Source organism: Chroicocephalus ridibundus, chromosome 12 (genome assembly GCF_963924245.1).
Source record: "Chroicocephalus ridibundus chromosome 12, bChrRid1.1, whole genome shotgun sequence".
Taxonomy (NCBI): domain Eukaryota; kingdom Metazoa; phylum Chordata; class Aves; order Charadriiformes; family Laridae; genus Chroicocephalus; species Chroicocephalus ridibundus.
The window spans coordinates 3040965-3068544 of NC_086295.1; the positions used below are offsets into that span (position 1 = coordinate 3040965).

At 45.9% G+C, this 27580-nt stretch overlaps 2 protein-coding genes across 3 annotated transcripts in view; both read left to right on the forward strand.

Annotated features, from left to right (window-relative positions):
• The first annotated feature begins 922 nt into the window (after nucleotides 1-922).
• Nucleotides 923-13118, forward strand: OGFR (opioid growth factor receptor). Its single transcript, XM_063349758.1, is given in 10 exon segments — nucleotides 923-1190; nucleotides 3245-3298; nucleotides 5614-5658; nucleotides 6367-6429; nucleotides 7247-7331; nucleotides 7742-7820; nucleotides 8302-8368; nucleotides 8683-8831; nucleotides 9406-10599; nucleotides 10601-13118. Coding segments are annotated over 10 exon segments (2262 nt in total). The 5' UTR covers nucleotides 923-950; the 3' UTR covers nucleotides 10887-13118.
• A 925-nt stretch (nucleotides 13119-14043) lies between these two features.
• The window catches only part of COL9A3 (collagen type IX alpha 3 chain), a 39435-nt gene continuing 25898 nt past the window's right edge, over nucleotides 14044-27580 (forward strand). Inside the window, exons 1-7 of one of the 2 annotated variants that reach the window (XM_063349759.1) lie at nucleotides 14044-14091; nucleotides 14436-15106; nucleotides 16367-16435; nucleotides 20903-20938; nucleotides 21544-21615; nucleotides 22468-22521; nucleotides 26998-27033. In XM_063349759.1, the coding sequence (XP_063205829.1) occupies nucleotides 15041-15106; nucleotides 16367-16435; nucleotides 20903-20938; nucleotides 21544-21615; nucleotides 22468-22521; nucleotides 26998-27033 (333 nt within the window). In that variant the 5' untranslated portion in view covers nucleotides 14044-14091; nucleotides 14436-15040. Of the gene's footprint in view, nucleotides 14092-14435; nucleotides 15107-16366; nucleotides 16436-20692; nucleotides 20939-21543; nucleotides 21616-22467; nucleotides 22522-26997; nucleotides 27034-27580 lie in introns of those variants that run through there. The other variant, XM_063349760.1, reaches the window with a different exon arrangement.

Genomic DNA, 27580 nt, shown 5'->3' on the forward strand with positions numbered 1-27580 from the left:
CCTCTTAAGTTTTGCTGTTTCCTTAAGAATTGAAGCCCTTTTTACTTTGTAGTGATCTTCAGAGGTCTTGGCCATAAAGTGCAGATTTTGTAACTTTTGAAGTCTCCCACCTTGTGGGTAAGTCCTTTCCATCCAAGGGATTCTATTCAATTTTTATTTTTTTTGTAAAACCAATGAAATGTGTTTTAGAGCTTAAAGCATGTATAAATGTGTCAACATTGATGTAATGTTAATGTATCTCTCAACACCATCCTTGGGGCACGGAGTCCCCACTTGGGATTTCACGGCCAATCTATCAACACAAGTTTCTTAGGAATTTGCTGGCTGCGGTCAGACTTTTGGAAGACGTAAATGATTTATGTGACCCGAGTGCCGCAGCTCTCCTTTCCCCCCTTCCCTTTCACTGCTCCCTGGCTCTCAGGAGGACTGGTTTGTATTAATTTCCCGTAAGAGGAGAATTCCCGCTCTGTGGAATGTGGGTGCCCAGGAGTTGGGTGGAGTTGGAGTGGGTTCCTGGAGTTGGATGCCCAGGTCTTGCTGAACCCTTCCCTGGAGGGACGAGGAACACTCCCGCTGCTCCGGCGCCGTGTTTCCAACAGCACCCACTGGTGCGGCCCGGGGAGCGGGGGTGTCCATATCCTGCCCAGGACCCCTTGCTGCTGCCGGGAATCACTTTTCCCCCTGTTTTTCCCCCAGGCCGAAGGGAAGGACCCAGCTGAACGGCGGAGCGGCCCCGCGGCGCGAGTGAGTGCGGGGAAAGGGACGGGGCGAGCGCAGGGACCGCGCGGAGGGACGCACGGCGGCCAATGGGGGAGCGGCGGGGCGGGCGGCGACCAATGGGGTGGGCGGTACCGCAGGAAGGGGGCGGGGCGTGTCCGCGCTTCCGTCTCCCCCGTCCCCCCCCACGTGCCGGGCTTTGTGCCGTGGCCCCTTTCGGTTTCCCTTTGCCCATGGCGGCCTGGCACGGCTGCTGGGCCGAGGGCGGCCCGGCGGAGGACGAGACGGGCTTATGGAGGTACGACTCCACCTGGGAGGAGGACGACGAAGAGGAGGAGGAGGAGGAGGAGGAGGAGGAGGAGGAGGATGGCGGCGGCGAGGCGGAGGGAGCAGAGGCGGCAGGCGGGGAGGAGCCGGAGGATGCAGCGGAGCAGCCGGTGCCCAGCTGGGCGCAGGGCTGCCGGCAGGCCCAGGTGGGTGCCGGTGGTGCGGGGGTCTCCCGGGGCGTGAGCGGGGCACAGAGCAGCCCCCCGTGGGGGGAGGAAGCCCCTTCCCCCTTCTAGTCCCTGGTTGCGGTTCGGCCGCCGTCGCAGGGGCAGCGCGATGGGTCTGACCGCTCTGTCGGTGCCCCGAGAGTCACCCCGGCCCTCGGGGCTGCTCGAATACTTTGGCGGATGCGGCTGATATGCACGCGTAGTCCCCCCCCGCCCCCCGGCCACCCGCTCGGTGTGCTGTCATTGTACCTGGGCACCTTCTCCAGCGTCCCAGTTACTGTCGGGAACTGGAGCAGCTTAAAATACTTATAGGAAGGTAAAGGTTTTTGTCCTGGCAGCGATCACTAGCATACGATTTTGTCCTCGCCTTGATGAAACAGATCTTCAAAGAGAGGAGGTAGCCTGAGGTCCATCCAGAAATGAGCTCTGGGGGTGGCCAAGGCAGAGGTGTGCTGTGGCTTTGTGATCTCTTAAATTCTATTACACTGCCAAGAGCTGGGGTTTAATATTTTTTTTTCCCACCATTCCATGGGATCTGGATACTTTATCCCATAAATACAAGTTCTGTCCTCTGTATGGCATCTGCCTGTTCACCAGATGCCTATGGCCACTGAATTTGACATGACATCGATGTTCTTCAGCAGCTCCTTGCTTATGAGTGTTTTGTTGGTATCATCTTCCTTGTATGGTGGCCTTTCATACTCCTTCATGCTATCAATAAAATGCCATCACGTAACATCTGCTCACTTTCAAAAATAATCTGTAACTTTTTTTTTTTGACGTGTTTTTTTCTAGGGAGCATATTGTAAAGCAGGTCTGAAAACAAAAAAGATCCACTGATGTTTTTAAAAACTGCAGGTGTGTGGGCAGTTATGAGTGAGGTAGTGCTGCAAGATGTGAACACTTGTCTCCAGTGCCTTAAAATAATGTTGATTTGAAATGAAAGGACCTTGTTTTCTTATCTAAGGTCCCCGTCTTTACCATCAGTGTTCTTCTGTTTGATGTGGAGCGTCAGTAATTTCTTCTGCGCAAAACTGTGTCTCTGTTTTTCAGTCTTTCCTGGGTCAGTTGAAACACGGTACAGTCCCTTGATTTAACTCCTCCCCTTTCAGGGAAAGGGAAACTAATCTTTTGGTTGAGTTTCATTTCAGTGACTCGTCCATATTCTTAGAATATAAACAGGAAGATAAAGCTTTCTAATTAATATACTTTTAAAGGAGTTTAATACTAAACTTTAAATATTTATATAAGCATTAAGTTATTAAAATAACCTCCCTTTAAAAAAAAATAATGCTGTGCAACGTAGTATTCCAGACACTGGTGACAAAAATACACACTCTCTACTTTGCAAATAAAATCAAAGTTTAAATACAACAGATGGACATGCTCATGCTTGTCTCTGTGTCTTCATAGAGTTTGCTGCAGGGAATGTAGTTGGGCCTTCGCTGTGCGCGTAGATCTGTGAAAGGTCACGGGTGTTTTAGGTGGAATGGCTGTAATACTTAAAAGAAGACGCAGGGATTTCCTTTGAAGTGTTTTGCATTGTTTGAGGGCACGCTGTCAATTTTCTTTTGTTCATGGCTGGAGTTATGGTTTTGTTCACAAGTTATAATGCCTCCAGAACATTCAGATTGTTCTTTTTGAATGTGTTTGTTCTTCAGATATTTTTTTTTTCTTAGAGCAACTTCTGGATTGTGACAACTGTGAAAGCAAGGACCATTTTTTCACCCCAGTGACTGGACTTTTCAAACTTTGCCTTACAAGGGAGGATATTGGCCCTAAGATTTATGGCCCCTGGAATATTGCTCTGCATCTTTAAAGCGGAGTTCTTCCTTCAGTGAGGACTCTGTGGTCACCTCTGTCTGACAGTGCTTGAAAAATTTTTAAGGGCAGTGAGCATGAATACAGAAAGAAAGAGTAAATATTCTGCTATCCATTTATGCCTTTACAACCTGCTAAAGGCATAAATCGGTTTCCAAAACTAGTTCCTGCTTCTGCTGGTATTACACTAATTCTCATTCTTCTCCCCTCAGCCTAGGTGGTATACTTTATGGCTGAAGCTGCTAATGTTTTTATTCAATACTGAGGTTAGAGTTTTTTTTATTATTATTTTCACTACGCACTTTTAAAACCGACCTAAAATTCGGCTTTTATCTTTGTATCTCACTCGTGTCTCTGCAAATCCTCTGAGTCTGCTGTAACGCGTGGAGTTCATGTGTTAATAACAAGCCCTGTAGTTCTACCTTCTCCTTACTCTCCATCAACAAAAAGTTTTGATCCCTTTACTCGATTCTGTTGACTTTCTCATTCCTGTGTCTTGTTCACAATCTGCGTGTTCTTTCATCCCTTTCGGTTGCAGCTGGTTTCCAGTTTTCAGCCACGTATCGTTCACGTTCCTCCCTCCTGGCTTTGTTCTCTGCTTTCCTCGCGCTCCTTGCAGAGCGATGCACGTTCTGATTGACGTGTTGCAGCTTTGGGGGGAGAAACCCAGTTAAATTGCTTATTGGTGGGGTGAAAAATGGGGAGGTTTGACTTAGGCGTTTCAGTTTGTCTTCCTAACCTGGAAGGAAAGGGAAGGTTATGTTTCTGTGTGGCTTGAATAGAAGTTTATAGAGACCCAGGAACAAAACCTGCTTGGAGGGAGGGCAGAGTTTTGCTCTCTTTGCTTCCCCGTCTTGTTCTCTCTAGGGGTGTGCTCCAGAACACCTTTCTCCTGCATCAGCCTCAGAGCCCCTTGCACCGTGGCATTGCATCCCTCTCGGTATCGACACTTACTCTTCAGCAAACCAGTTCTTTTCCAAAATTGGAGCCAGTCTGCTGTTAGCCTGTCCCACCTGGCTGAGTTAAAGGCTGTGATTTTAGAAGCTCAAGTGTAAAGAATGTCTGGAAATTGATTTTTATTTTTTTTTTCTGTAATTGGGAGCATAATTTTTGTTACTCCCACATGTATCAGAATTTTATCCCTGTAGTTCAAAAGTTATAGTCAAAAGCATCGATGAATTTCAAAGTGCTGAATCCCAGTCTCTGCTTACATCTTGAACAAAAGAATAATATTGCTCTGTTCTGGCTGAACATATTTCTTAGTCTTGTGTTTGCAGCCACTTATAATGGTGGGTTTTTTCCCCCAAATGTTAACAGTGTAGCAAAGCTTTTTATGGGTGCGTGCATTTCTGCAGCCTGGGTGGGTTCTGGGAACGGTCTCCAGCACTGGGATTGCCAGTCCCCAATGGCCCACGTGGCTGTGGCAAGTCCTGCCCCTTGTTTTGGTCTATCTTGCCATGTATAAAATGGAAATCTCTTGCGATGTTGACAGGCGTTATTTTAGGTCATCACAAGTTACTGCATTTAAAGAACAACTCGAGCTTTATTTAAGTCTTGTCACCAAAGCGTGGGGGAATCTTAGTGTGTAAATGTGTATTTAAAATGTAATTTTAAAAATTCTGCATTGATGACTTCCCTCTGTGGATAAAGGTTTGCTCTCCCAAGTGCTGTGCATGCTTCATAAATTCTCAGTATCAAGAATCAACAGGGCAGCCGAACGGATGACTTCCTTACAGCGAGGTGTTACAAACTCTAATCCAGTTCCTGCCTTAATAATTAATGAACCAGTGATCAGGGTTCACTAGAAAGTGCTTTTGCGTTTTTGATTTTTGCTCTGTTCAAGTGAGGTGAAGGTGTATCAAATTAAGTTAAAAAATAACTTGGGAGAATATTTGCTGCTACTTTCTTCTAAGTTGCTTAAAATGCTTATTTCGCAAGAGTCTGCACATCTTATTCCTGCTTCACAAAGCTCCTGCCATCGGCTGGCACTGAACGCTCTCCCTGCACCGCGCTTTGCACTGGGGGGGTCCTTTTATTCCTATTTTGGTGGTTCTGCCTTGACATTTCAGAACACTTTTAATGGTTCGTGAGAAGATGGTTCAGCTCTCAGCAAGACTAACCCTGTTTGTGTTGCTTGGGAAATGTATCAAAATCTTGTTATCATCCACTGTAAAAAAAAAAAATCTATATATAATTCCATTAAAATACATTTTAAATTAATTCATACTTGCAACTTTTATTTTACTGAAGCTCAGAGGAGGAAATGAAGCTGTTCTTCATGAATTCTGTCTAAATGCTACTACATTTGGAATTAATCTAGCACATCTGTGTAGGGAGGAGAACCTGACACCTAATTGTCAGGTGGCTGCGGCACCACAGGTTTTTCTCTGCAGCAATTTGAATTATGAATAAAATCAAGTGAATTCAGCTGTAACTAGGTAAATCTGTCACTTGGCAACTAATAGGCATCATATGAGTCACTGCTGTGGGATATTCTTATTTGGCATATATATATATATTTTTATTTTATTAGTAAAGCTTGGTTTCCAAATGTTTGAAACTAAATGCCTTTTATTTGTAGGATCAAAGATCAAATTTGTCACCACTGTCTCGGAGGGTTTTTGAGGTAGGCTTGATGTAAAGTTTGGTTACCTGGAGAGATGAGCAATAACGAAAATGATGATTGGAACGGAAGTCCAATAAAATAAATATCTGACGTGGGCCTAATATTGCAGACTGTCTGGCTCAGCATGATGCTAAATCTACAGGGCTGCTGTCGAGCATAAAGCAAAGATGAAGGAAACTTTATTTCGATAATGTCTACAGGCAATGAGAATCCTGAATTTAAGGGATATTTTTTGCATCTCGAATTCTACAGTTTTAAAGTCTGTCTGTGTCTTGACTAGGACATCTAGTGACTCAGAGAGAGAAACAGACAGGCAGGACTTAGTTTGTCTTGTTTTAAAACCTTTAAGTTAAGGAAGAAAATGACATTTTACTGTTTGAGGTTTCCAGATAGTTCTGACTGTTCCTCTAGGAAAACCCAACTGGGATAAAAGATAAGCATGAGACATGAAGACCTTGACTAATAAGATGAGAAAGAAAAATAAATGTTTGGGTTAAGGAGGATGGTGTGAATTTCCCTTAGTCCAAAGTTCTCTTGAGGAATGCAGAGAAACAACTGCAGTAACAAACCGGCTGGGTTTGGGGGTGCTGGGGGTGCAGTGGAGGGTACAGGAGAGCGATGTGTGAGAGATGCTGAATTTGGTCGGTGGATTATTTTTTGTCGCAGAAGACAACTTTATGGTGGATCTCTGATCTGTCTCTTCTCTAGTTCTCAGGCAGGCGCAACTGGAACGCGGCAAAAGACTTGCAGCGATACAGACATCGTTACCCGGTATGGACTGAACGACGATGCACGTACTCTCGTGGCTCTTCCTCATCCCGTGCTAAGTTTAGGAACACTTTCTAGATTTGAGGGCACCCTTTTGTCTTTGCATTGACAGGCTAATGTGGTTTCAGTTGGGGTAGAGTTAACTTTTTTTTTATTAGCAGCTGGCGTAGTGCTATGGTTTGGGTTTGGGATGAGAAGTACTGTTCATAGTGCGCTGGTGGCTTTAGTTGTTGCTGCTGAGCTCTCAAGGCCTTTTCTGCTCCTCGTGCCAACTGCCAGCGATGGCCGGGGAGGGGACACGGCCAGGACAGCTGACCCCAGCTGGCCACAGGGATATTCCGTGCCGTCTGGTGTCATGCTCAGCATATAGAGCTGGGGGAAGAAGAATGAAGGGGGGGACATTTGGAGTGATGGTGTTTACCTTCCCAAGTCACCGTTATGTGTGATGGAGCCCTGCTTTCCTGGGGCTTGCCTGTGTGGCTTTTCCTCTACCTATTAAATTGTCTTTATCTCAACCCACAAGTTTTGTCTCAGTCTTACTCTTCCATTTCTCTCCCCCATTCCATCTCGGGGGTGAGCGAGTGGTCCTCGCTCCCAGCTGGGGCTAAACCGTGTCACGGGCTCAGAACCTTTAAAGGAGTCTTTAGTGAGGGGGAAGGGATGATATGCATTATAAGAAACAAGCTGTTCCTTCCCAAAACACACTTCAAGGATTTAGCTTGAAATGTTTAGAAACATGAGGGAAAGCAAGAAAAAATGTTGAAGTAAATACTGCCTTTTAAAAGATTGCTGCTTGTTGATTTCTTATTCTCATCTCCAGGGTTTGATAGAATCAGAAAACGAGGAGGAAGAAGAGATGTGGAACTTAAGCTTTTATAAAAATGAAATTTGTTTTTTACCCCACGGTAAGTACTTTGATGACTTTTTGATGCAACTCTTGAACTGGTGAAAGAGTAGCTTGGTCTATGTGGGACAGTTATTTAAAAAACACCCAACCACCAAACAAACAAAACCCATCACCAAAACGAAAATAAAGAAGAGCAAAAAAACCAACCCAAAACAAAAAAAAAAAAAGTACCAAGAATTTCCATTTTTGAATGTCCTTGTTCCTGCTGTATGTTCCTTAATTTTTTGTTTGGTGGTAGAAAACTAAGGGTTTTTTTTCTGGCTCACCAGGATGGTTGTCTAATTAGAGAAGCTAACGCCTGTATGCGAACACCTGGCTCTGGATAAGGAGCCACGTTGGGTGGCTGGCCAACTCTAATTTTCATTTGGTGTCATTTCTTCTTGCCTGACTCCTTCCTTTTCTTTTCAGGTTTGCATATTGACACTCTGCTCGAATCTTGGTGGGACAACTATGAAGTTCTGGAAGAAAACCATTCTTACATACAGTGGTAAAGTACCTGCGTGAATACAGCGCCTCTCTTTAGTTGTGCCTCTTACGAGTCAGTTGTATCTGTGTTCCTGAACTCAGCTTTCCAGCAGGGCCACAATTGCTCCTGAGTAAAACTTGCGTCCACTTTATTTTTATTGAGTTGTATTCTTCTGGAAACAATGCAGTGGAAATCCTGAAGACTCGGGTTTCTGGTCAGCTGCGGCAGTAGATCTCAGTTGTGCCTCGTCTTACAGCACACTGCGGAACCACGGATCAGGGCAATGAGAGAGAGCCAGATGAGCGAAGTATGTTATCATTGGGGTAGATGATGCTTTTATGGCAGGGATTTATTTGTCATATAGTAAACTGCTGTGTCCATAAGGATGTGAGGTCTCCAAGAGATGCCTGTGATATCACAGTTTTTGGAATCTTTTTCAGTTTTAACGAAATGGGTACCCTGGGCTGGATGTCATCTGGGCTGAAAAGTTCTTTCCTTTCAGGCTATTCCCTTTGCGTGAACACGGGATGAACTTGCGTGCCAGACCGCTCACGTGTCAAGAAATCCAGGTATTGAAAGCTTTTGTTTGCTTTGGTTTTTGTGAGATCTGAAAGATGTTAGGATTTTCCCTAAATACCTGAAGTATATGTACCTAAGTATCTGAAGACTAGGTTTTTTTACATTGCTTCCTTGGGGCCCTAGTGTGAACGGAGCTTACTCCAGCACTGTCAAGCATTTGTCTTGTGTCCTGCCAGTAGCTACACCAGCAAATGAAATGTTTAGTGATATAATCAAGCCTTGTTTATAATTCAGGTGCGACTTAAACTCGTGCAGGTAATTAGGGAGTTGCACCTTGTACTCATTGAGTCTGTCTTGTTTTCAGGCCTTTAAGAAATCCAAGGAAGTTATGCAAAGGTTTATACGAGCGTATCAGCTCATGCTGAGATTTTATGGAATCAATCTGATCAATGAGGAAACTGGAGAACTTAAGAGAGCAGAGAATTGGGCTAAACGATTTCAAAACTTGAACCGGTGAGTCTCTGTTTATGTTACTGGTCATTTACTACAGCCAGACGCTTCTGTGAGAGGAAAAAAAAAAAAGTCAAAGTCAAGAAAATCCTCAGCCCTTGAGGAATGGAGGCTTTTGTTGATAAAAAGTTAGCTAGCTAAAGTGTTTTTAACTTGGCTCGGCCTCTGACTGTAGGTCACCACACTCTCTGTCACTTTATTAAGTGGCAAGTATAATAAGCAAACAAACCAGCTGAGCCTGGTTTCCTTTTGTGTCTGCTGCAGCTGCGAACAGCAGGCATTCTTCACGCTGGTCTCCTGGAGCATGAAATACAGACTTGGAGATGTTAATATTTGCTCTAGCAGAGCTTGTGTTTAAAACTGTATTTTAAGCAGCCCCCAGGAAGGGCTAGGAAGGTACTGCTGAAGGCAGGGAGCAGCAGTAAGCCCACCTGTACTCCCATCTGCATTGTCAAATAACCTTTAATAGATCACACTCAATAATGCAGGAAACATTTTGCAGGTGCCCTGGGGGTTCGTTGTGACTTCAGGCTTGTAAGACTTCAACTCAAGGGCTCTGTGTGTCTTTTTCTTTCAGGTTTAGCCACAACAATTTGCGGATTACGCGAATCCTGAAGTGCCTGGGAGAGATGGGGTATGAACACTATCAAGTGCACTTGGTAAAGTTTTTCCTAACAGAAACCCTTGTTAAGAAGACATTACCAAATGTCAAGATAAGTGCCTTGGATTACTTCCTGTTCACCATCAGAAGCAAACGGAAGAGAAGAGAACTAGTCCACTACGCTTGGCAACACTTCAGACCTCGAGGCAGCTTCGTGTGGGGGCCGCACGACAAACTCCTGAAGTACAGGCCCCGCTCCGCCAGGTCACAGCTGCACCAACAGGCTGAGGATAAACAGGAAACTCCTGGTAAAAAATGTGATGATTCTGAGGAAAAGGATCAGAATCGGTCTCTAGAAGAACAGAAAGCTGGAGGTGCTGGAGATGCTGCAGACTCGCAGCCTAAAGTGAACGATGAAGATGTAAAAGAGAAGTTAAGTGAATATGTTTCAAAGGGAGGTAAAAAATGTGATGATTCTGTGGAAAAGGATCAGAACTGGTCTCTAGAAGAACAGAAAGCTGGAGATGACGCAGACTCGCAGCCTAAAGTGAACGATGAAGATGTAAAAGAGAAGTTAAGTGAATGTGTTTCAAAGGGAGGGGATGGTGATGAGGAGAAAGAAGCTTCACTTACCCAGCTGGAGGAGAAGGATTTAAACAGTGAGACTGAAGAAGTGCAGACTACAGCAGAGAATGACTGCACAAAGGAGAGCAAGAAGAGAAAACTGGATGCAAATATGGCAGACGCTAAAAAGAGTGGACAGCTGAAAAGCCCTACTGATATTGAAAACATTTCCCGTAATCTGGGAGAATGTGCGATTGATGCAGAAAACCCCTCCTCAGTTCCGCTCTTACAAGCAGAAGAGGACCAGGACACACCGAAAGAAGAGGATGCAAGCACCAAAGACTCGGCAGGGCCAGAGACCGCTGATGCAGCTGTAAAACGGAGGAAAGTCAATGAAAGAACATCGAGAAGCAAAACGTTCAACTTGGCCATAAACCTGAACATGGGGCCCTCTGCCTCTAATGCCACGGTAAATCCATCCGTTGCAAACGCTGAGGCTGAAAAAGAAAATGTCAGTGAGAAAAATGCAGCTGTGGAAGCGACAAGTGAGAAGGGGGGTGGTGACGCAAATGGTGGGGCTGCGAGAGCCCCAGTTGGTTCCGAGACTGACTGGACTTTTCTCCAGTGAGAGATCTCCACATCAGCACCACTGCAACAGCGCAGTCCTTGGAGGCAGAAGTGAGGTAGATGGGGTAGAACAGCAAAAAAAGGCAGAAAATGCAAGTGAAAAAGAGCAAGCAGAAGTCACAGGCAAAAAACAAGTTCCAGAAAGCGTTGAGCAGAGCATGGCATCCGCTTGCCCTGAAGACGACACTGCCGAGGTTGCAACGCAAAAAGACAAAAGCTCTGAGCACGCGGCAGAACCTGATGAAGAGCCCGTAGCAGCAGAGTGAGAGCGGCACCGCAGGCACTCGAGCAAGCGGCGATGCCGCTGCCCTACCTGCTGGGAGCCAGCTTTAGCGATTTGGATGGCAGAACTACATGGAAGAATAAACTTTCTTCGGGCTGATCCTGGCTAGTCCCTGTCTGACTTCCACCCTTTTTTAATCATCTGTAGTAATTTCACCGAGATCCAGCCCTTGGTTACCCTAAAGAGGAAAACTCTTAGTCATCGTCTCGGACAGGCTGTGTCCTGTTCCTATTTTTTTATCTGATGTTCGGGATTATCTTGGAGTAACAGGGATTTTCGCACTTTGCTTTGGTTCTGGTATGTCCCTTCTTAAAGAGAAGAGGAAAACTAATCTTTCCTTGTTTGAACTAGTCAAGTATTTATTAAATACATGATTTTTAATGTAAGACAGCATGACCTAATTTGCCGGGCCTTTCTATGACCTTGTACCTTCTATTTGCTATTTTGAAAGGCTGAACCTTCCCTGGAGGCTTATTCCTGGCAAAGGTGCTGTGTGTCTGCTTCCTAGGGCATAAATCATTATTTTTGTGGCATTTGCCTAAAAGAGACGAGTATATGCATTTCCCATCATGTCAGAGTGTAGTTGCCTCTCCTTCTATAAAGAAAGTAGGTTTGACTTTAGACTGGGGTAAAACACGTAGTCAAAACCTTTCTCTGACCGGTTAACCTTTGTGTACAGATACTGTTCTCTAGGGTGCAAAGTGATGGGTGATTTGTTCCCTTTGTCCCCATCGGAAGTTGCTTTGTAGTGCTTGTTAGAATTGAGAAATTATGAATTGTCTGGTTTTTTCTAAGAGAAAAACCCTCAAACTTTGCCTGAAGCGGTCTAGAGCTCTTTTTCCCCAGGTTTTTCCACCGCCTTGAGACCCTTGATAGTCTTCCACAGATGCTTATGTCCACTACTGATTCAAAAGCCTTCTGTCCTTAATTGCCAAAATAGAATGAATACTTGTTTTTTCACAACTTTGCTGTTAATTTGCCGGTGGATTTTCTGCGGGCCCATGGCGTGAAGTTAGATGTGTGACATTTAACCCACTTCCTAGTTAGGGCAGGATTGTTTTACCATTAACGACCAGCGTGTCAGACAGCTGAGAGCATGTTAGAGTGCAACATGTCTGGAAACCACTGGGCTTTGTGGGGCAGTTAATTGAAACTTTAATTGCAGGGGGTACGCTTGTCTGGTTCGTTTATTTACAGCCCCCAAGAATTTACTTTCAGACCTTGCCAGCTATTTGCCTGCCCTAACGCTGCTGACCTCCCCGTTAGCTATTCTGCCTGATTTACACAGTATTCAACCAAGTCTGAAGGAGCATTAAACAATTTAGCACTTTGGCTCCTAGAGATTTACAACCGAGGACCTGTTTCATGAAGCGGAGGAAACCGTTTCCAACAGCCAGAAGGTCTGGACTTGCCGTTTGCTGAGATTGTTTGTTTTAGTTTGGGGCTTGGTTTTTTTTTTGGGTGCTGTTTGTTTTGTTGTAGGAGATGGCTAGAGGCTCGCCCGCCTTGCCAGAGGGCAGATGCAGTGGCCTGTGCTATGTTCATGTTTTCCCTCTCTCTGCTACAGCTCTTAAGAAGCTTCATCTTTCAAGGAATTTGATCGGTGACTTCCCTTCCCAGACTGTAGGTCCTGATTCAGCATGCCGCATCCATGTGTGGGAATAAAAGTCTGCGAGCTTAACATCTAATATTCATGGTCACACACATGCTGGAAAAGGCTTTTAATGTTCTTAAATTACTTCTTTTTTTTTTTTTTTCCTTATGAACAAATGGGGTTGAGTCGCCAATAAGAATACACTTAATTAGATACAAATACTTGAAGACGTTGAGTGAAAATTCTTTCATAAAAGATTCATAAGAAATTGTTAATTGTGGCTTTTGTACAGATTTATAGTAATTTTCTTATTTAATGAAGTTTTCATTGTGAATACGTGCTCAGTTGGGGCATAGATCCTGTATCTTGTTATGGTGATGTGTGGTTTGGTTTTGTGTTAAATGGGATTCCACGGTGAGCCCTGGTCTGGAGAGCTCAAACCAAACCCTTCCCATCATGGTCAGGTTTAGAGGTTTGGCTGTGGGTGCTTGCAGAAAGTTCACGGGATGTTTTCCAGCAATGAGCTGTATCACAGAGTCTGTTCCATTAACATCACCTATTAAAGCATGACTTTAATGCATACCGGTTTCTACTTATGTTTTTTCCATCTTTGAGGGTAGGACGTGACCATCTGTCTGCCCCCCACCACCACCACACATCTGCTGTTGCTTGGGCACCTCCAACAAGCGGTCCAGCCCCAGGCAGGGGCCTGGTGGGCTCAGCATGAGATCAATCTGCTGCTTGGTCCATGTGGAGACGATGCTCTGTCTTCTGCCACCAGTGTAAAATGTGGCCAGTGAATGTTTGTGGGGAAAGGACACCCTGCCACGTGCTTCTTGTTTAATGATGCGCTTTGAAGTGTTTCAGTTTGCCCCGTCTTGGCTTGGTGCTGCCATCCTCCCAAGCATGTCTGGAGATGCTCTGTGGAGCAAACGAGGACTTTGCTTTTGAGCAGCTCGTGGGGCTCACTGGCATACGGGGGCTTTCGTCTGGTGGGCCTTTTCCTCCAGGACACAAGCTCAGGGGTGTGTTTGTGGCGATGGTTCTGGAGGTGGCTGTGTCCCTTCAGCTGTGACCCCCCTGCGTGGGGACATGGAAGGAGAGGAGGACCAGTCCTCCTCTGTCCTGTGGGGTGGGCATGAAGGTGAATACTCCAGAGCCCTTCCCTTGCTGGCCAGAAGCAGGCTGAGCTTGCCGCAGCCCTCCGAGCCCTGGCTTGCTGTGAGCAGTGTGTGCCCAAAGGATCTGGATCTGCTTTGCCTTCTCTCTTGCCATCCGTTGTCCCCGGTGCGGAGGAGGAGGCACAAGGTCTGTGCCGAGCAGTTCCTGCGACTGCGCTGCTCTCCCTCGGCGAGGTCTGGGGTGTTTAATAAAGCATTTGATTTACTTCGAAGCCATCCAAAGACATACAGACACACGCTCCCTTTCTGCCCCCAGCTGCCTGTTCCGCAAAATCTTGTGGGAACTTGGTAAATCTTTGAGCCCTTTATCCCTCTGTCAAGGCTGGTGGGATGTTGGCTGCTGGGGAGCTGGACGGGCACACACTGTGGGCTCATAGAAACCTCCTGGCAGAAGGATGCCAAACTGAAACCTGGTATTTCATTTTTTAACCTTTGCTTTTCCACTTCTTCCTCTTGCTAACCAAATGAGCTGTGTCATCGCGGTCCCCATGAATCTTTCCACTGTTCCTCTCCGCTTCCAAGCCCCGCTTTGGATGAAATTGTCTTTAATCGATAAAGGGAGGCATGAAGCTATTTGCAGGAGATGCATCTTCGTGAATGTATTGCCATTTGGGATCGCCTAGCTGGGAACTGTCATCCTGTTCCTTCCTTGCAAATATTTCAAAGGCAATTCTTCCTTTTTTTTGGTCACTCTGAGAATGTTTCTCCTTTTTTCTCCCTCCTTGTTTCTCTCTGCGATCATCTGTTCTCTGGTCAGGATTCATCACTTTCCCTGGAAATCGGCTGGCATTCTTTAGATCTCCCTGAAAAACACCCAACAGATGTGAATACACCTCCAGAGCTAATAAACCATCTCGCAAAGCAGTAAGTGCTTTTCTCTGTAGTGCAGTTGCACTCGTTACAGGTATATTAATTTCTCTAGTGAAGTTAGGTAGCCTCAGGTGCTCGATAGCTCTCGCTCTGTGTTGCCTTTTATCTGTCACCACTGGAGTGGTGATGGGCTTTGAGAAATGCCCCGGGTGAGACCTGAGGAACGTCTTTGTATCCCCAGCTGGAGCAGCCGGATTTTGCTCCTGCGGCGTGTCTGCAAGTCCGGCCCTGCCGTGGGCTCCCTCCCTGTTTGCTCAGGGCTGGGGCTGCCCAGCGGGACATGAATGAGCTTCTCTTCTGCCTGCCTGCTGCTCCCCCTCCTTCTCCAAACCTCCCCTCTCCTCCCAGCTCGGCCCCTTTGCCTCTGCTCCTGAGCTCTGCCCTCCAGCTGGAGCCGCAGGTTTATCTGGAGGCGAGGAGGAGGAGGGATCTGCTGGACCTGAAAGGGTTTAGCTGCCCAGGAGGAACGGAGAGAGGCAGAGCCTGGGCACCATGGCTGGATTCTCTGCTCTCGGGCTTCTCTTCCTATGTCAGCTATTAGCCACGACGTCAGCTCAGGTAAGAAGCCTCGTTTATGTCTTATGCTCAAGAAAAAGGTCTGTAAGCGAAAAAGATACTGCGGTTGTTATACCTGCAGGATGAAATGGCAATAGGCAGATCGTTAGAGTCTAAAATTTGTTAAAAATGTGTGTGTTGCTTGTGCTGTTATGCAGAGAGTGCCTGGCAAACAGCTGGTTTTTACCTGCGTAGGTAGGCTTTCAGATCGTATCCTTGTGTGTAGAAACTGCTGCTTTAAACTTTCTGTAAAAGTATTGTCTTCTCCTTCGGGACTGCAGTTACGAGAGAGAAAGCCTTGGGAAAGGGGAGACCTGTTGATGCGAGAGAAAGAGTTTTCTTTTACAGTGAAGTGGTAGGTTGCCAGTGAGACCGATCTCCAGATTGGGATCTTCATCTGAATCGGAGAATTTCTTATTCCTTCCCTCAATCAGTTTCCAAATTTTACATTTATGAAATAGCATATTTAACCCCTGTTCACTTCAGACGTGAAGCTATATTAAACTTCCCTGTACGGTGTTAATGTTATTGCCTGGGGAAGTAGCTCCTCAGTGAGGTTTTTCATTGTGTTAGTGAGGAATTTTTGCAGCCTGGCTTGGGAATTCAGAGCTGCCCTCATCTGCTGCGAGCAGAGCTACTTCCACAATGAAACCTTTGTTCGCCGAAGCTACAGCAAGTTGCTCTCTGGAGCCCTCTCCATACAGAAGTCATTTATTGGACCTTTCTTTCCTTCCCCCCACCTCAGACCTCCTCCAAAATCCCAGATTTTCAAATGGCATCCTGCTCGGAGAGGAGATTTTTCCCTTTTTCCTTCTGTCTCCAACGGTGTCTGTCTTGCTTTTCCATAACCCCATCAGACTGGGACTATAAATTAATTTTTAACACTCGGGACCTATTTTCTGTGGGCTTTGCATTTCCTCCTCTGCCCCAGATGAAACGTGCCCGTAGGCAGTGAGAACCACGTCCTGTGCAACCAAAACCCATTTGCTGCCCAGTGGCCAGCTCTGATTCCCGGTGTAAGCCACCAGTTAAACCAGCTGGGATCCCTGAGGATGTCCTCAGTCAAAAAGGTTTTCCAAAGAACCTTGCACCGATCCTGAGCTCCTCCGAGTCCACCCAGGATGGCAGGGGGCCTGAGGGATGGAGGGTTAGTGCAGATGTAGGGTTATGCTGTAGGACTTGGCCATTGCTTTCTGATTTAGCCTGTACGTTTCTTCTGATGCAAAAATAAACTCTTCTCTCTCTTTCCCCCAATCCTTTCAGAGAGTAGGACCACAAGGCCCTCCTGGACCACGAGGACCCCCTGGACCATCTGGCAAGGACGGCATAGATGTGAGTGCCGGACGGCAGTGGGCAGGCTCGGGCGAGGGGAGGAGCAGAGGCAGAACCAACTGAGCAGAGAAACTGCTCTTGTTCTCCAGAGCCCCAGCTGATGGGCCATCCTTTGGAGACAGAGGACCTGGAGAACCACCCTACTCGCAAGAGACCTCGCTCTGCAAGCGTCAGAACAGCGAGTGGAGGAGCCGGGTGGCCTCGGGTTCATTGTCTCAAGAGAGAGTTCAGGACAAAGCTAGTGAATGCACAGGGGTTTGTGACCCTGCTTGCAAAGTAGAATGTTTCTGTTTTGGTGTCTAGGGAGGGAGGGGAATGTAAGACGTGAGGTTGAGTGCATGGGTATGATGTGTGCTAGAGTCATTGCACGTTCTGTGGTTCAGAGAGACGCTTATGTGACACACCAGAGCATCCATGTTTCTAGAGAGGCTCCGAGAAACTCAAACGTGCAGTGCTGGACCCTGCTTTTACTTATATTTGTTTTATTTCATTGCCGTCAGTATGGCTATCCCTAACTTACATTGGCATGTGAGAGGTCAGAATCTGGCTCGTGTGTTGCCAGACACGAGTTGCCTGTAGTGGCACAAAAGGCAAATGAAATGGGCACCCTTAATTTCAGCATGCCGTTCCGTATACGTACACCTCCTGCAGAGGTAGAAGACTACATACCGGAGGAGGAAAAACTTGTCCTATTATTTTTAATTGATGTTTCCATAGAAATGAAAAATTTTGCTTCTGTGAGTCTGTTGGATAAGGCCTGAATTGTGTCTTGTAGCTGGCAGTAGATAAAGAGAGCATCAGATGGACCTTCAACTAGACCACATCAGATGCAAAAGGCCGGATTCACATTTCGATATTCAGTTGGGGTAGCGCTTGTCTCTCTAAGTTGCTTAAGGAATAGGGCAGGTTTTCTTAAAGCTCTTCTCAAGTAAGTTTATTGGAATTGGACCTTTAAGCAACCTTGAAAAAAATCTATTCATTCCATGCAGTCATTTTCTTTTGGATAAGGTTAAAAAAAGATATATGAGTTCCCTGGTATATGGTGAACAAGGAGCTTTTTTGTGCGCAGTGGTGAGCTTTCATAGTGGCTCTGTGAGCGAGGCTGGTCTGAAGAGAGAACCTCATTGATTTGCAGCCAGTCCCTCTAAAGTGTCCTTTCGACTCCTGGAGACCATCTCACTGAAAATCTCGCTCTGGTTTTGTAGCGTGAAAAGTTCAGAGCTGGTACCTCCATGTCTTTCTCTCCACTGTTTTTCGTGATGTGATAAAAGGCTTAAGGGGACGCCCTGGAAGAGGGTGAAGGACACGCGTTGACGCTGGCAGCAGGACACCAGCGTGGCCAGCAGGCTTCAGCAAAGGGTGGCTGCGTTTCTGCACAGAGTGAAAAAGAAGAATTTGGGAGGGATGAAGCCCTTCAGAGTTCAGGTTGTAACCAACTTCTGTGTATAGGCAGTCGGAAAGAAACAGATCCCTGTCACTGTGTTGTTCAGTTCCTGCTTTCTAGAGGATATTTCACACCTTAATTCTGGAACAGCACCAGCATCGCTTCTGATTGCTCTTGGAAACAGGAGCCTGGGGAGATGCTGGTCACGTGAACTTACGCCCTTTTATCCACTGCTAAAAGCTTCAGAAGGGCTCCCTGTGGGACAGGCCAAATAGCAACATCTAATTAATATGAAGAACTGAGTCCGAATAAATCAAATGACAGAGTAAAGTATTTAAGGTGCTAAGTCTTGCAGTCCCAGCTTGAGCCTGGGGTTTCGGCTGTACAGGAATAGTCTCTCATTTGGACAGACTTGATCTACATCTCCCCTATGGATGTGGGTTGGCAGGTGCCATATTCACGTTTGTGGCCCGGCTGTTCAGAGACAGGCTCCGGGATGGCTTCTGCTATTCAGCAGGACATTGAGGCCTTTAAGGAACTGCACAGAAGAGGTGGAGGGCTGTGGCTAATGTTGAGTACAGTCATACAGCCTCCCAGTTTAAGGGCTACCATTTTTCTGGCAGTACCCTCTAAAAAAGTACGGCGTATAAAATCCACAACTGCTCTGCATTGTTGTCATAGTGCCGCGTGGAGAGGATGGTGTGGAGCCTGAGCCTGGTAGCATCAATTCTACCACTGCAAAGAATGAAACTATTATTTTATTTCTTTTCTTTAACAATGAGACTGTTGGTTTTTTTTAAAGCACGATCAGAACATTTCTGGGCTGTATCTATGCAAGTTTCCTGAACTTTGTAAGGTGCTCCAGCTGGGCTGTCTTCACAGATGGCTTTGGATGGTCACTGTGTGGGAAGAGTCGCTGAACGGTCTTTGAGCATTGCCAAGGTGTTCAGCAGTCCCTCACCGTCGGCCATGAGCAGTGAGCGGTGCGTAACGTACAGCTGAATTATTCAGGATATCTCCGAACAAACCTCGGATGAACCCCATAAGCACGATCTCTAGAAGCTGCTGCTTTCCTTCCTGCCTTTCAGTGAGAGCTGCAGCATTAAGTCCCTCTGAAATCTTTTATAATTATAGCCTTTAACATGCTTCACGTTTCATACTCAGTAACAAGCAAAATCTCTCTCTCCCAAGAATAGAAACAGCATGTTATGATCAAAAGAATTAGCGACAAGTTCCTGTGAATTATTTCTGGGGATGTAATTCCCCAAATTGCTAATAAGCAATTGTCACTTTTCAAAAATCAAGCTTGCGTTTTCCCCCTCCACACTTTCCATCTCCTGGCTTGACTTGCTAAGAAAGAGTAAACTTCCCTCCCTCTGGTGTAGCACCAGGAGAGCATTGCCTTCTGCTGACAGCCTTTGCCTCTAATTCCCAGTGATCTGGCATTAGGGGTATAAACACTGATTAGGCTTTTGATTCAGCTGACTGAAGTTCTGGTGCTCCTGCAGAGTCCCGCAGGGGTCCGCAATGGCAGGATCAAGGTTCAGGATGGTCCCAAACAGCCTTTGCTGATGCTGTGACCTCGCTGTTTGGATTGCCGTCACACAGGCAAGAAGAAATGCGAGGAGCTGGCAATCGCGAGTGATGGAGGAGGGAGTTGACCACCTCTGCTGCCGTTTCTAGCTGCCTTTGCAAACCATTCATTGCAAAAGAACTGCTCCTTTCATTTCCTTGGCAGGGGACTTTCCCCACCTATGATAATGATAACTATTTATGGAAAATTCATGGGCAAAGGACAGCAAAGGAGATGCTTCAGCAAGCCAGAGCACAAAGATCCCTCTGTTCAACGACCCTCTGGTCTGTGCGTTGATCGGTCACTGGTGCAGTACATAAATCCTCTCCTGAGCAAATCAAGGCAGCCAGTCTTGAGAGATTTGCCCACAGACTTCACAGTTGCCGACATGGTAAATATAGAAACGTGCTATAAATTCCACGCTTTTGCTTACTGCCTTACAACTCCTAATTATCGAGGCCCACGGTGGGGATGGTGTTATTTCTAGCCTTGCTCTGTTAATAACCATCCTTTTTTCCATATAGATTTTCCTCTTCTGGGGTATCAACGTGCCCCTTCCCCTCCGCTCGCCCACAATACCCACCTCTCTCACAGTATGTAGAGCACTTATCCTAAAGCCAGGAGGGGAGAGTACCATCCAGACGTCTGGAACTGCGACACAAAGTGACTTTCTGCAGGATGAGATGGGAAACCAAGCTCCAGTCAAGCTCCTACTACTCACAAGTGATCGCCTCTTTTGGGGCCTAACAATAAAACATAAATATCTTGTTGTCTGGGGTCCGCGCAAGCTCCTGAATGATGTTACAGCTGGCTGAGCTAGAAGGATTGATTCAGAGACTTTTCAAATATTGTCTCCCAAACACCTTTAGTGCTGTCCTTAAAAGTTGTTTTCCATTAGGATAGGAAAAAATGAGCGCTTTTGAAATATTTTATAAATACTGGGTTTAATCCAGATTGTGCAATTGGATTAGGTGGAAATCAGTTGGGGGCTTCGTTGATTTGCTTTTCCTGTCGAAGTTCAGTCATATGAAGAAAATGATTGTAGACAGTTTGTTTGTTCTTCACTTTCTGATAGTTCCCAACTCCTGGTGGTACCACAGTTCCGTACTGTGTCCTGGATACCTGGAGCTCATCACTGTATCCCTCTGTTTCATCGGGAAGATGTTTGAAAGCCTCGATAGCCATCCACTGCCCCACTTGCAGACAAGCCCAAGCGCAAATAAATTCTAAGCATATCTGGAAAAAGTTGCAGGTGTTGGGCACCGTTCAGAAGCTCAGGTTCTCTCTGGGAGGTCGAGGATGTGGGTTTCACCAAATCTGCTACTGTAGATGTGGAAAAGGTTTATCCTTGATCCAGAGCATCAGCTTCATAAGGGTGATGGTGGTAAATCGTGGAGTGGGCGTGAAGGGAGACTTGAGCGCTGTGACGGCTGGGAACACCGCTCTTGCAAACAGTCCGCAGAGAGGCGGGGTTCAGAACTAACACTGATGTCTTTTCTCTTTCATTTAGGGAGAGCCGGGCCCTCCTGGCTTGCCAGGCCCACCAGTAAGTATTTTCTGGTTGACGTTGACTTGTTCATCCTTCTGAGAGGGACACGGTGCAAGAGCTAAGGCCTACTGGCTTGGCTTTCCTCTTGATCTGCAGCAGAATTTCCATAAGGGGTACAGAGGAGCGGAGATGCTCAGCACTGGTCCTGGGGACAAGTGTGTTCCCCTGCTTCCATTGCTAGGGGAGGATACGCATGAACTAGAGCTCACCCATCACCCGCGTAACAAAAGCTAGTACGTGTGGTTATTTCTGGCATTGGTCTCAGTCTGCTTCAGCTCTTCGGTCTGCCAAAGGGTGCTCAAAATTGTAACAGGTGGCACAGCTCTTTGCTTTGGGCCACTTACCCCATCCCTTTCTACCCCTCTTACGGGTAACTGTATGCGTAAGTGATTAATTGAGTTGTGGAGAACTGAGCCAAAGCATTGAAATGTAGTTAGGATTTGGATATGGATTTATGGCAGGTTTCCTTTCTCTGCAGGAATTCTTCCATGGTGTAAGATTAATACATCAACAGATAAACTTCAGTCTTGTAGCCCGTATCAACACATGTTGTGTTTCACTTGTTGTTACGTTAAAACTAGTTGCCTTTTTATCTGATTTAGGGGCCAAAAGGTGCACCGGGGAAGCCTGGAGCAGCTGGTGAAGCTGGATTGCCTGGCCTGCCTGGGGTGGATGTGAGTACTTTGTCATCTTCTCTTAGATCTTTTAAATAGGTAAATAGGTCTCAGATCTTTTAAACAGTTCACACAGGTATAGGTGCTTTCACAAAGGGTGTATTGGATCTACATGTGTGTGTATGGTTGGACTCGATGATCTCAAAGGTCCTTTCCAACCATGAAGATTCTATGATTCTCTGATTCTACTTATATATCTTACATATCATGAGAAACGTAAGAGTTTTAAGAGCTGAAAGCATCTCCTGATTGAATCAAGGAGTACGAGAACAATTTTGAGATACATAACTGATAGGATGGCGTTCTTACAATGAAGTGTTTCAGTTCTTCAGAAGTGCTCTGGGCAGGTCTGCAGAGACATGGGCATCACCTGACACTTCTGGAGACCAGTTCAGGAATCCAGTGGCACTAATTAGCTGAGGCTTGCTGGTCACTGGGCTGGGATTTGCCCTGCAGCTCTGGAGAGGTGACTGCACGCAGCCAGGTTTTCCCAGCTTACCAACTTACTGCCGTGGCAGCCGAGCGTGGATGAGGTCTTTGCCAGCACATTTTCTTTTGCATCAGGCGAGAGGAAGCGTTCAGTCAGCTTCCACAGCTAAGCTGCAACTCAGTAAACACCAGTAACGAGACTCCTTGGTGGTGTTCGTCCACACTTCCGATGTAGAAGGAACCATACTGATAACTTGCTTCTGGTCCTTGCCTTTGTGATTAATCACAGAGAGAAGTAAAATAGGCTTTCCTGAGAGCGTGACATCCAGATGATTTGTGTTGGTGACAGGGACTTCCTACAGCTCTTATTGTTGTATTTCTCTGTTTTCACACTTCTCTATCTTTTTTTTTTTTTTTTTACAGGGTTTAACAGGAACTGATGGCCCACCTGGCCCAAACGGGCCTCCAGGAGACCGTGTGAGTAACACATTAGATCCCGAGCCCCTTTAAATGAACATTGTCATTGCTTGTATTGACGATTTCTCATTCCTTTGTAAATTGGTGACGTTTGAGTGTTGATGATGATGGCTTATTTGCCTGTAAGCCCTTGCAGAATACTTGGATCCTTGCAAGGAAGCCCCAGATGGCTTTTCATTAGGAAAGAGCATGAGATCCATCTTTCTGTCACATGTGTTGGAATGGGCTTGGATAGTTCAATGGGTACCAGAGGAGAACGGCTCTGGTGATATTTCAAGTATCTAAAAAGTTCCTTGAAACAGTCGATAGACTTAATTACAAAGTTTATCAAAGCGAAGCTATTTTGGCCTTCATTTGCAGTCTGAGTACGCAACTCTGTTACGTTTATAATTACTGCCACTGTGTATTAACTGTTTAAACTTTTGCCTTTTGTTAATTCCGGGGCTGTCCATATGGCTGACATTATTAGCTGCTTTGGCAGAGTTCCTCAGCCGGCATAGCAAGAAATAAGAGTTTTTTTCTTGCTTCCTGCATATTACAGCTCTGCTAAGGGGCACCACAGGGATAGTGAAATGTCTGCCTGTGATGTTACAGATATCCTTCACATCACCTACAATGGGGCTGGAGAGGCACTTCGGCCTCCTTGTGGCATTAAGAACTAAATATTAGTGAGCCATTCAGCACAGATTTTGATCCAGCGTGGTTATTTTCCCGTCTCCCAGGGAAGATAAGGCTGATATCCACAGCTAGTTTGCTGGTCTCTTGAACTGGGGGCTGCAGTGATGGGCTGAACACACATCAGTGTGCAGAGGTTGAAAAAGGTGGACTTTTCTGACATGTCCAGTATATCTCAATAATCCATTTCTTGCCCCGAGGAGGTACCCAAAGCTCAAAACACTGTGAGTTGTCTCATTTAATTAAGGGGATGAGTGATAGAGACAAGTATCCTTGATACGTGCCTCTTCCTTTCCCACGTGTAAAGCAATGTTTGCTTGGCCACTGGGAGAGCTGAGTGGCAGGAGCCGGGTGTCTCCAAGTCTCCATCCATTGGCACTGCGCTGAAACCCATCTCCTTTGCTTTTCCTCGTGCCCATCCTTCTCCCCAGAGATCCAGGGCCGCAAGATCCTGACCGCTCTCGGTCTATGGCGAGAGTCCAGCGCTTTCTGGGAACTGATCCCCAACTTTTAAAATAGAAAAGTTTGGGACCACACACAGCAGACTGAGCAGTTTTGTGCCCCGGTTTTCCTTTCGGTGGTAGTGTTTGCCCATGCCCACTTTAGCACACAAGCTCCTAGTTTGCAGGGCAATTGAGCAGATGATTTCTGGGCACAAGAACTTCCTCTTCAGCCGTTTCGTAGAAGAACACAAACACAGTTACCGTAACTACATCCTCTGGTTTGACGTGCTTTCCCATGTCTTGTAACTCAAGCTGTCAGCATGGGGCAAACCTGGGACCTGCTGTCATTTATGGGAGCTTTTCAAGGTCAGTGGTCCATCTGGAAAATTGTTTTAATTGGTCTAATAAAAGCCCGGAAAAAGAAAAACCTGTAAATCTCTAGCACTCTGAAAAGGACAGCATTGTTATCCCGGCTTGTGTTCTTCTGCCCAGCTTCAAGAACATATTTCAGTCTCAGGAGTCACTGAAATAAGCAGGTGGCTACTGACTGTTGTGGGACTGAATTCACACGTAACGCTATGACTTTTTCTGAATAAGCTTGTTTTTCTGAACTGAGAGCGAAGGTGTTTAGCATATGGAAGTGGGCTCAGGGAAGAGGATTTTTGGTAACACGTTATTGCTAAACGTTTCTTTTCCTCTTTAAGGCACGCTTCGTCAGTCCAACGGTGATTCATGTCTGACCGGGGACAGAGTACTGGGAAGTCAGCATACTAAAATGATTTTTATCTTAAATACTCCCATCGCTATCAGCATCCATTAGCTTTTCTCATGGTTCTGCTTACAGACTCATCAGATCAAGCCTACGTGTTTTTTCAATTAAAACCCTGCTTAATTTTTAGCCAAGAACGAGCTGGGTTCTGACCTCAGTGCTAGAAACTGGTGTCCTTCACTGCAAAGTTTTCAAAGGCCGTTCTGAAGTTTGGTGCTTTACACTGTAAACAACGAGGAAAACATAATTATTCATATTTATTTACAAGTGTCATATTAATCGAGTATTTCCTGTGCTCCGTAGTTGTATATTCATAAAGTATATAATTTTAAAATGATAAATTATGGTGAGATAGCTTTCTAATCAAACGAGAAAGAACATTGTCACCAGGAGAATGAGTTGAGTCAGACAATGTTATTAAAATCGAGGTGTAAATTAGAGTCTCTCCTTTGAAATTAATGGAATCACATCAGCTTGCTCAGGGACTCGATGATCTTTTACCGTACCAAGAACGTTCGCTGCTGCGTGCTGCACCTTACACCCTCAAGAATATCAAAACTAAGGGGAGTAAAGTGCCAATGCTCGGCGTTTTGGGTCATCTGCCAACCTTTTGGCATGTGGGCCAAAGCAGGAGGGTGAATGCAACTGGTTTCGGTGGGGCAGGATTAGGGTGTAAGTCAGGAGGTGCCCAGAATTCCATGGTTTTGTTGTAGGAGGAGATCCCAGCTTGTCCCTTGCAACCATCAGTAGTTGTGAGGACTTCAGCCTAAAGATGAAAGCGCCTGGAAGAAAAGCAGAGTAACCTGCAGCAAGAGAAGTGAATGAGCTGACATTTGCAGCAGAGTTGATTTTTATTGGATTACAGCCCTCTCCCCACAAGACCGCTCCTAATGAGGCCTTGGGTCCTCGGTGTCTTTCTCCTTAAGCTTAACAAGGGAAAATATTTCTAATCTCGTTTGGTACGCAGAACATGTGGAAAGGGCTGGAGTCGTCCCTGGGATCACGATAAGCAGCGGTGTGCTGGGAGATTTTCCAGGTCTGCCCATCTGCCTGGCGCTCGCGGTCCTAGGGGGAAGGCATCATTTAATTCCAGCTGAGGACACCATTCGTGAGGTGTTTGTGTGCATCACTTTGAGAACGTTTGGAGCGCAAGTTTGGGCAATTGGGCTGGCGAGAGGCTGAGGAAGCCTCGTGCTGTGATCGCTCTCTGTGCCCTGCACGAGGAGACAGGGGCTCTGCTGGCAGCACCAGCCGAGAGCATCACAGATGCAGGTGAAGAGCTGTCTGCAGCAGGGCCTGGAGAGCTGCGCGGCTCCTCCGCAGCTCCCAAGCACCAGCCCAGCTTAGAGAAACACACCGCAAACTGTTATTTTATTTATCATTTGCCCCAAATTACACTGGCATTGCTGCACCTCCACTCCTTTCCTTCCCTCCACTCCTTTCCTTCCCTCCACTCCTTTCCTTCCCTCCACTCCTTTCCTTCCCTCCACTCCTTTCCTTCCCTCCACTCCTTTCCTTCCCTTCCCTTCTCTTTTTTTTTTTCCTTTTTTTCCGTTTCTTTTTAAAAGGAGTGACAAAACTGGCCTGCTCTCATCAGCTGCCTGCCACTGCTTTTCCTTTCCCTGTTGCAGCAACAGCAATTTTCCAAGGAGGGTCTCAGACCGCCAGTCAGCGACACGCACCCGGTATCTTTTAGAGCTATCTTAGCAGCTGCTGGCCAAGCTTAATGCATCACACTGGGGTTGTTTTTTTGTTCATTTTTATATTTCCATTCCTTTTGTGTTTCAGAGTTACCACCTATAATTAATTTTACACTCTACCAGCCAATGCTGGCATCTTTGCAATGCAACAAGGGGATTAAGAAGGTCGGCCTGTCTGTGGTACTATCTTTAGCTAAGCAAGAACGTAACAACTTCAGGAATGACTTAATTTCGGTCTAAGACATAAGATCACCAAACTCTAGTCAAGCTTAAGAGGAAGAATGCAAATTGGGGAAAGGAGATTGGGGATTTGCCAAGGAAGCTAGCGAAGAGGCAGAGGCTGCCAAATCTTTGTCGTTGCTTGAAGGGAAAATGTATGAATTAATAAAAGTCACTAGAAAGAGTCCAAATCTTGTAAATAGTTTCAGATAATTTAGTCATTGGATCTACAACATGAAAGTATTATGAATGAGAATATTTAAAATGGATGAAATTCAATTTATGAACCTTTAAATATTCATGGAGACTGATCTGAAGCCAGCTGTGACTTGCAGAATTGTCTGTTTAGTCTTTTGGGAGCAGCTCTGCTCTCTCTTGCTCAGCAAACGGTGAAGAAAGTTGCCGGGGCCAGTTCTGAACATCCATCCCTACTGTCTGAAAATGTCCTTCAGTCAAGTAATTAATCAGGAATGACAGAGCCGTTATCCATAAGCTTCTACCCTTATATTTGTGAATTCAGCTGAGCATCTCCCGCTGCGTGCTGTGACTGTATGACACTGCTGGGGTTTTCAAACAAAGATCGGTGTCAAGGAGAGTGGGCGTTGGTGTCTGCCCATATGGAGGTTTCTGGTCTATCCCTGCTAATTTGTGCTCTGGTTTATTCCTGTAGGGCGCGCTGGGACCTGCCGGGCCACCGGGACCAGCTGTGAGTAACTCCTAGACCTGCATGTCTAAAAATGGTGTGCAATATTATGCTAAAACCACCACCAAGAAAAGACAGGAAGCCTTGTACCCCAAACAAAGGGATCAAAGCCTGACTGAGTTGAAAATACCGTTTGAAGTGTTCAAATGTGTATGTATGACCTGTTCCGCTAACACAGGGCTTGCTCTTAGTCCCTGAGATGTTACCAAGCAAGCCAGTTTGGGATAAAGACTAGCATATCAGATGCTATCAAAATTATTAGACGTTAGATAATGTCTTAATAAAAATGAAAAGGAAAAAAAAAAGGAAAAGCAGATAAACTAGAATCTCGTCTTCATAAATGTCTGTGTCCCACTGTCACGTCACCGTATGTGGCTTTACTTAGAGGTGTCTCATAGGTAACAGCGACGTAAAGGGAATACAAACTATTAGAGGCAACAAAAGGATTCACAAGACTCCAGCTCTGCTCTAATTGCAAATTACATTAATTGGGGACAGGGGAGTGCTAAGGAAACTTACAAGAAAAAAAAATAATTAAGCAGCATTTTCT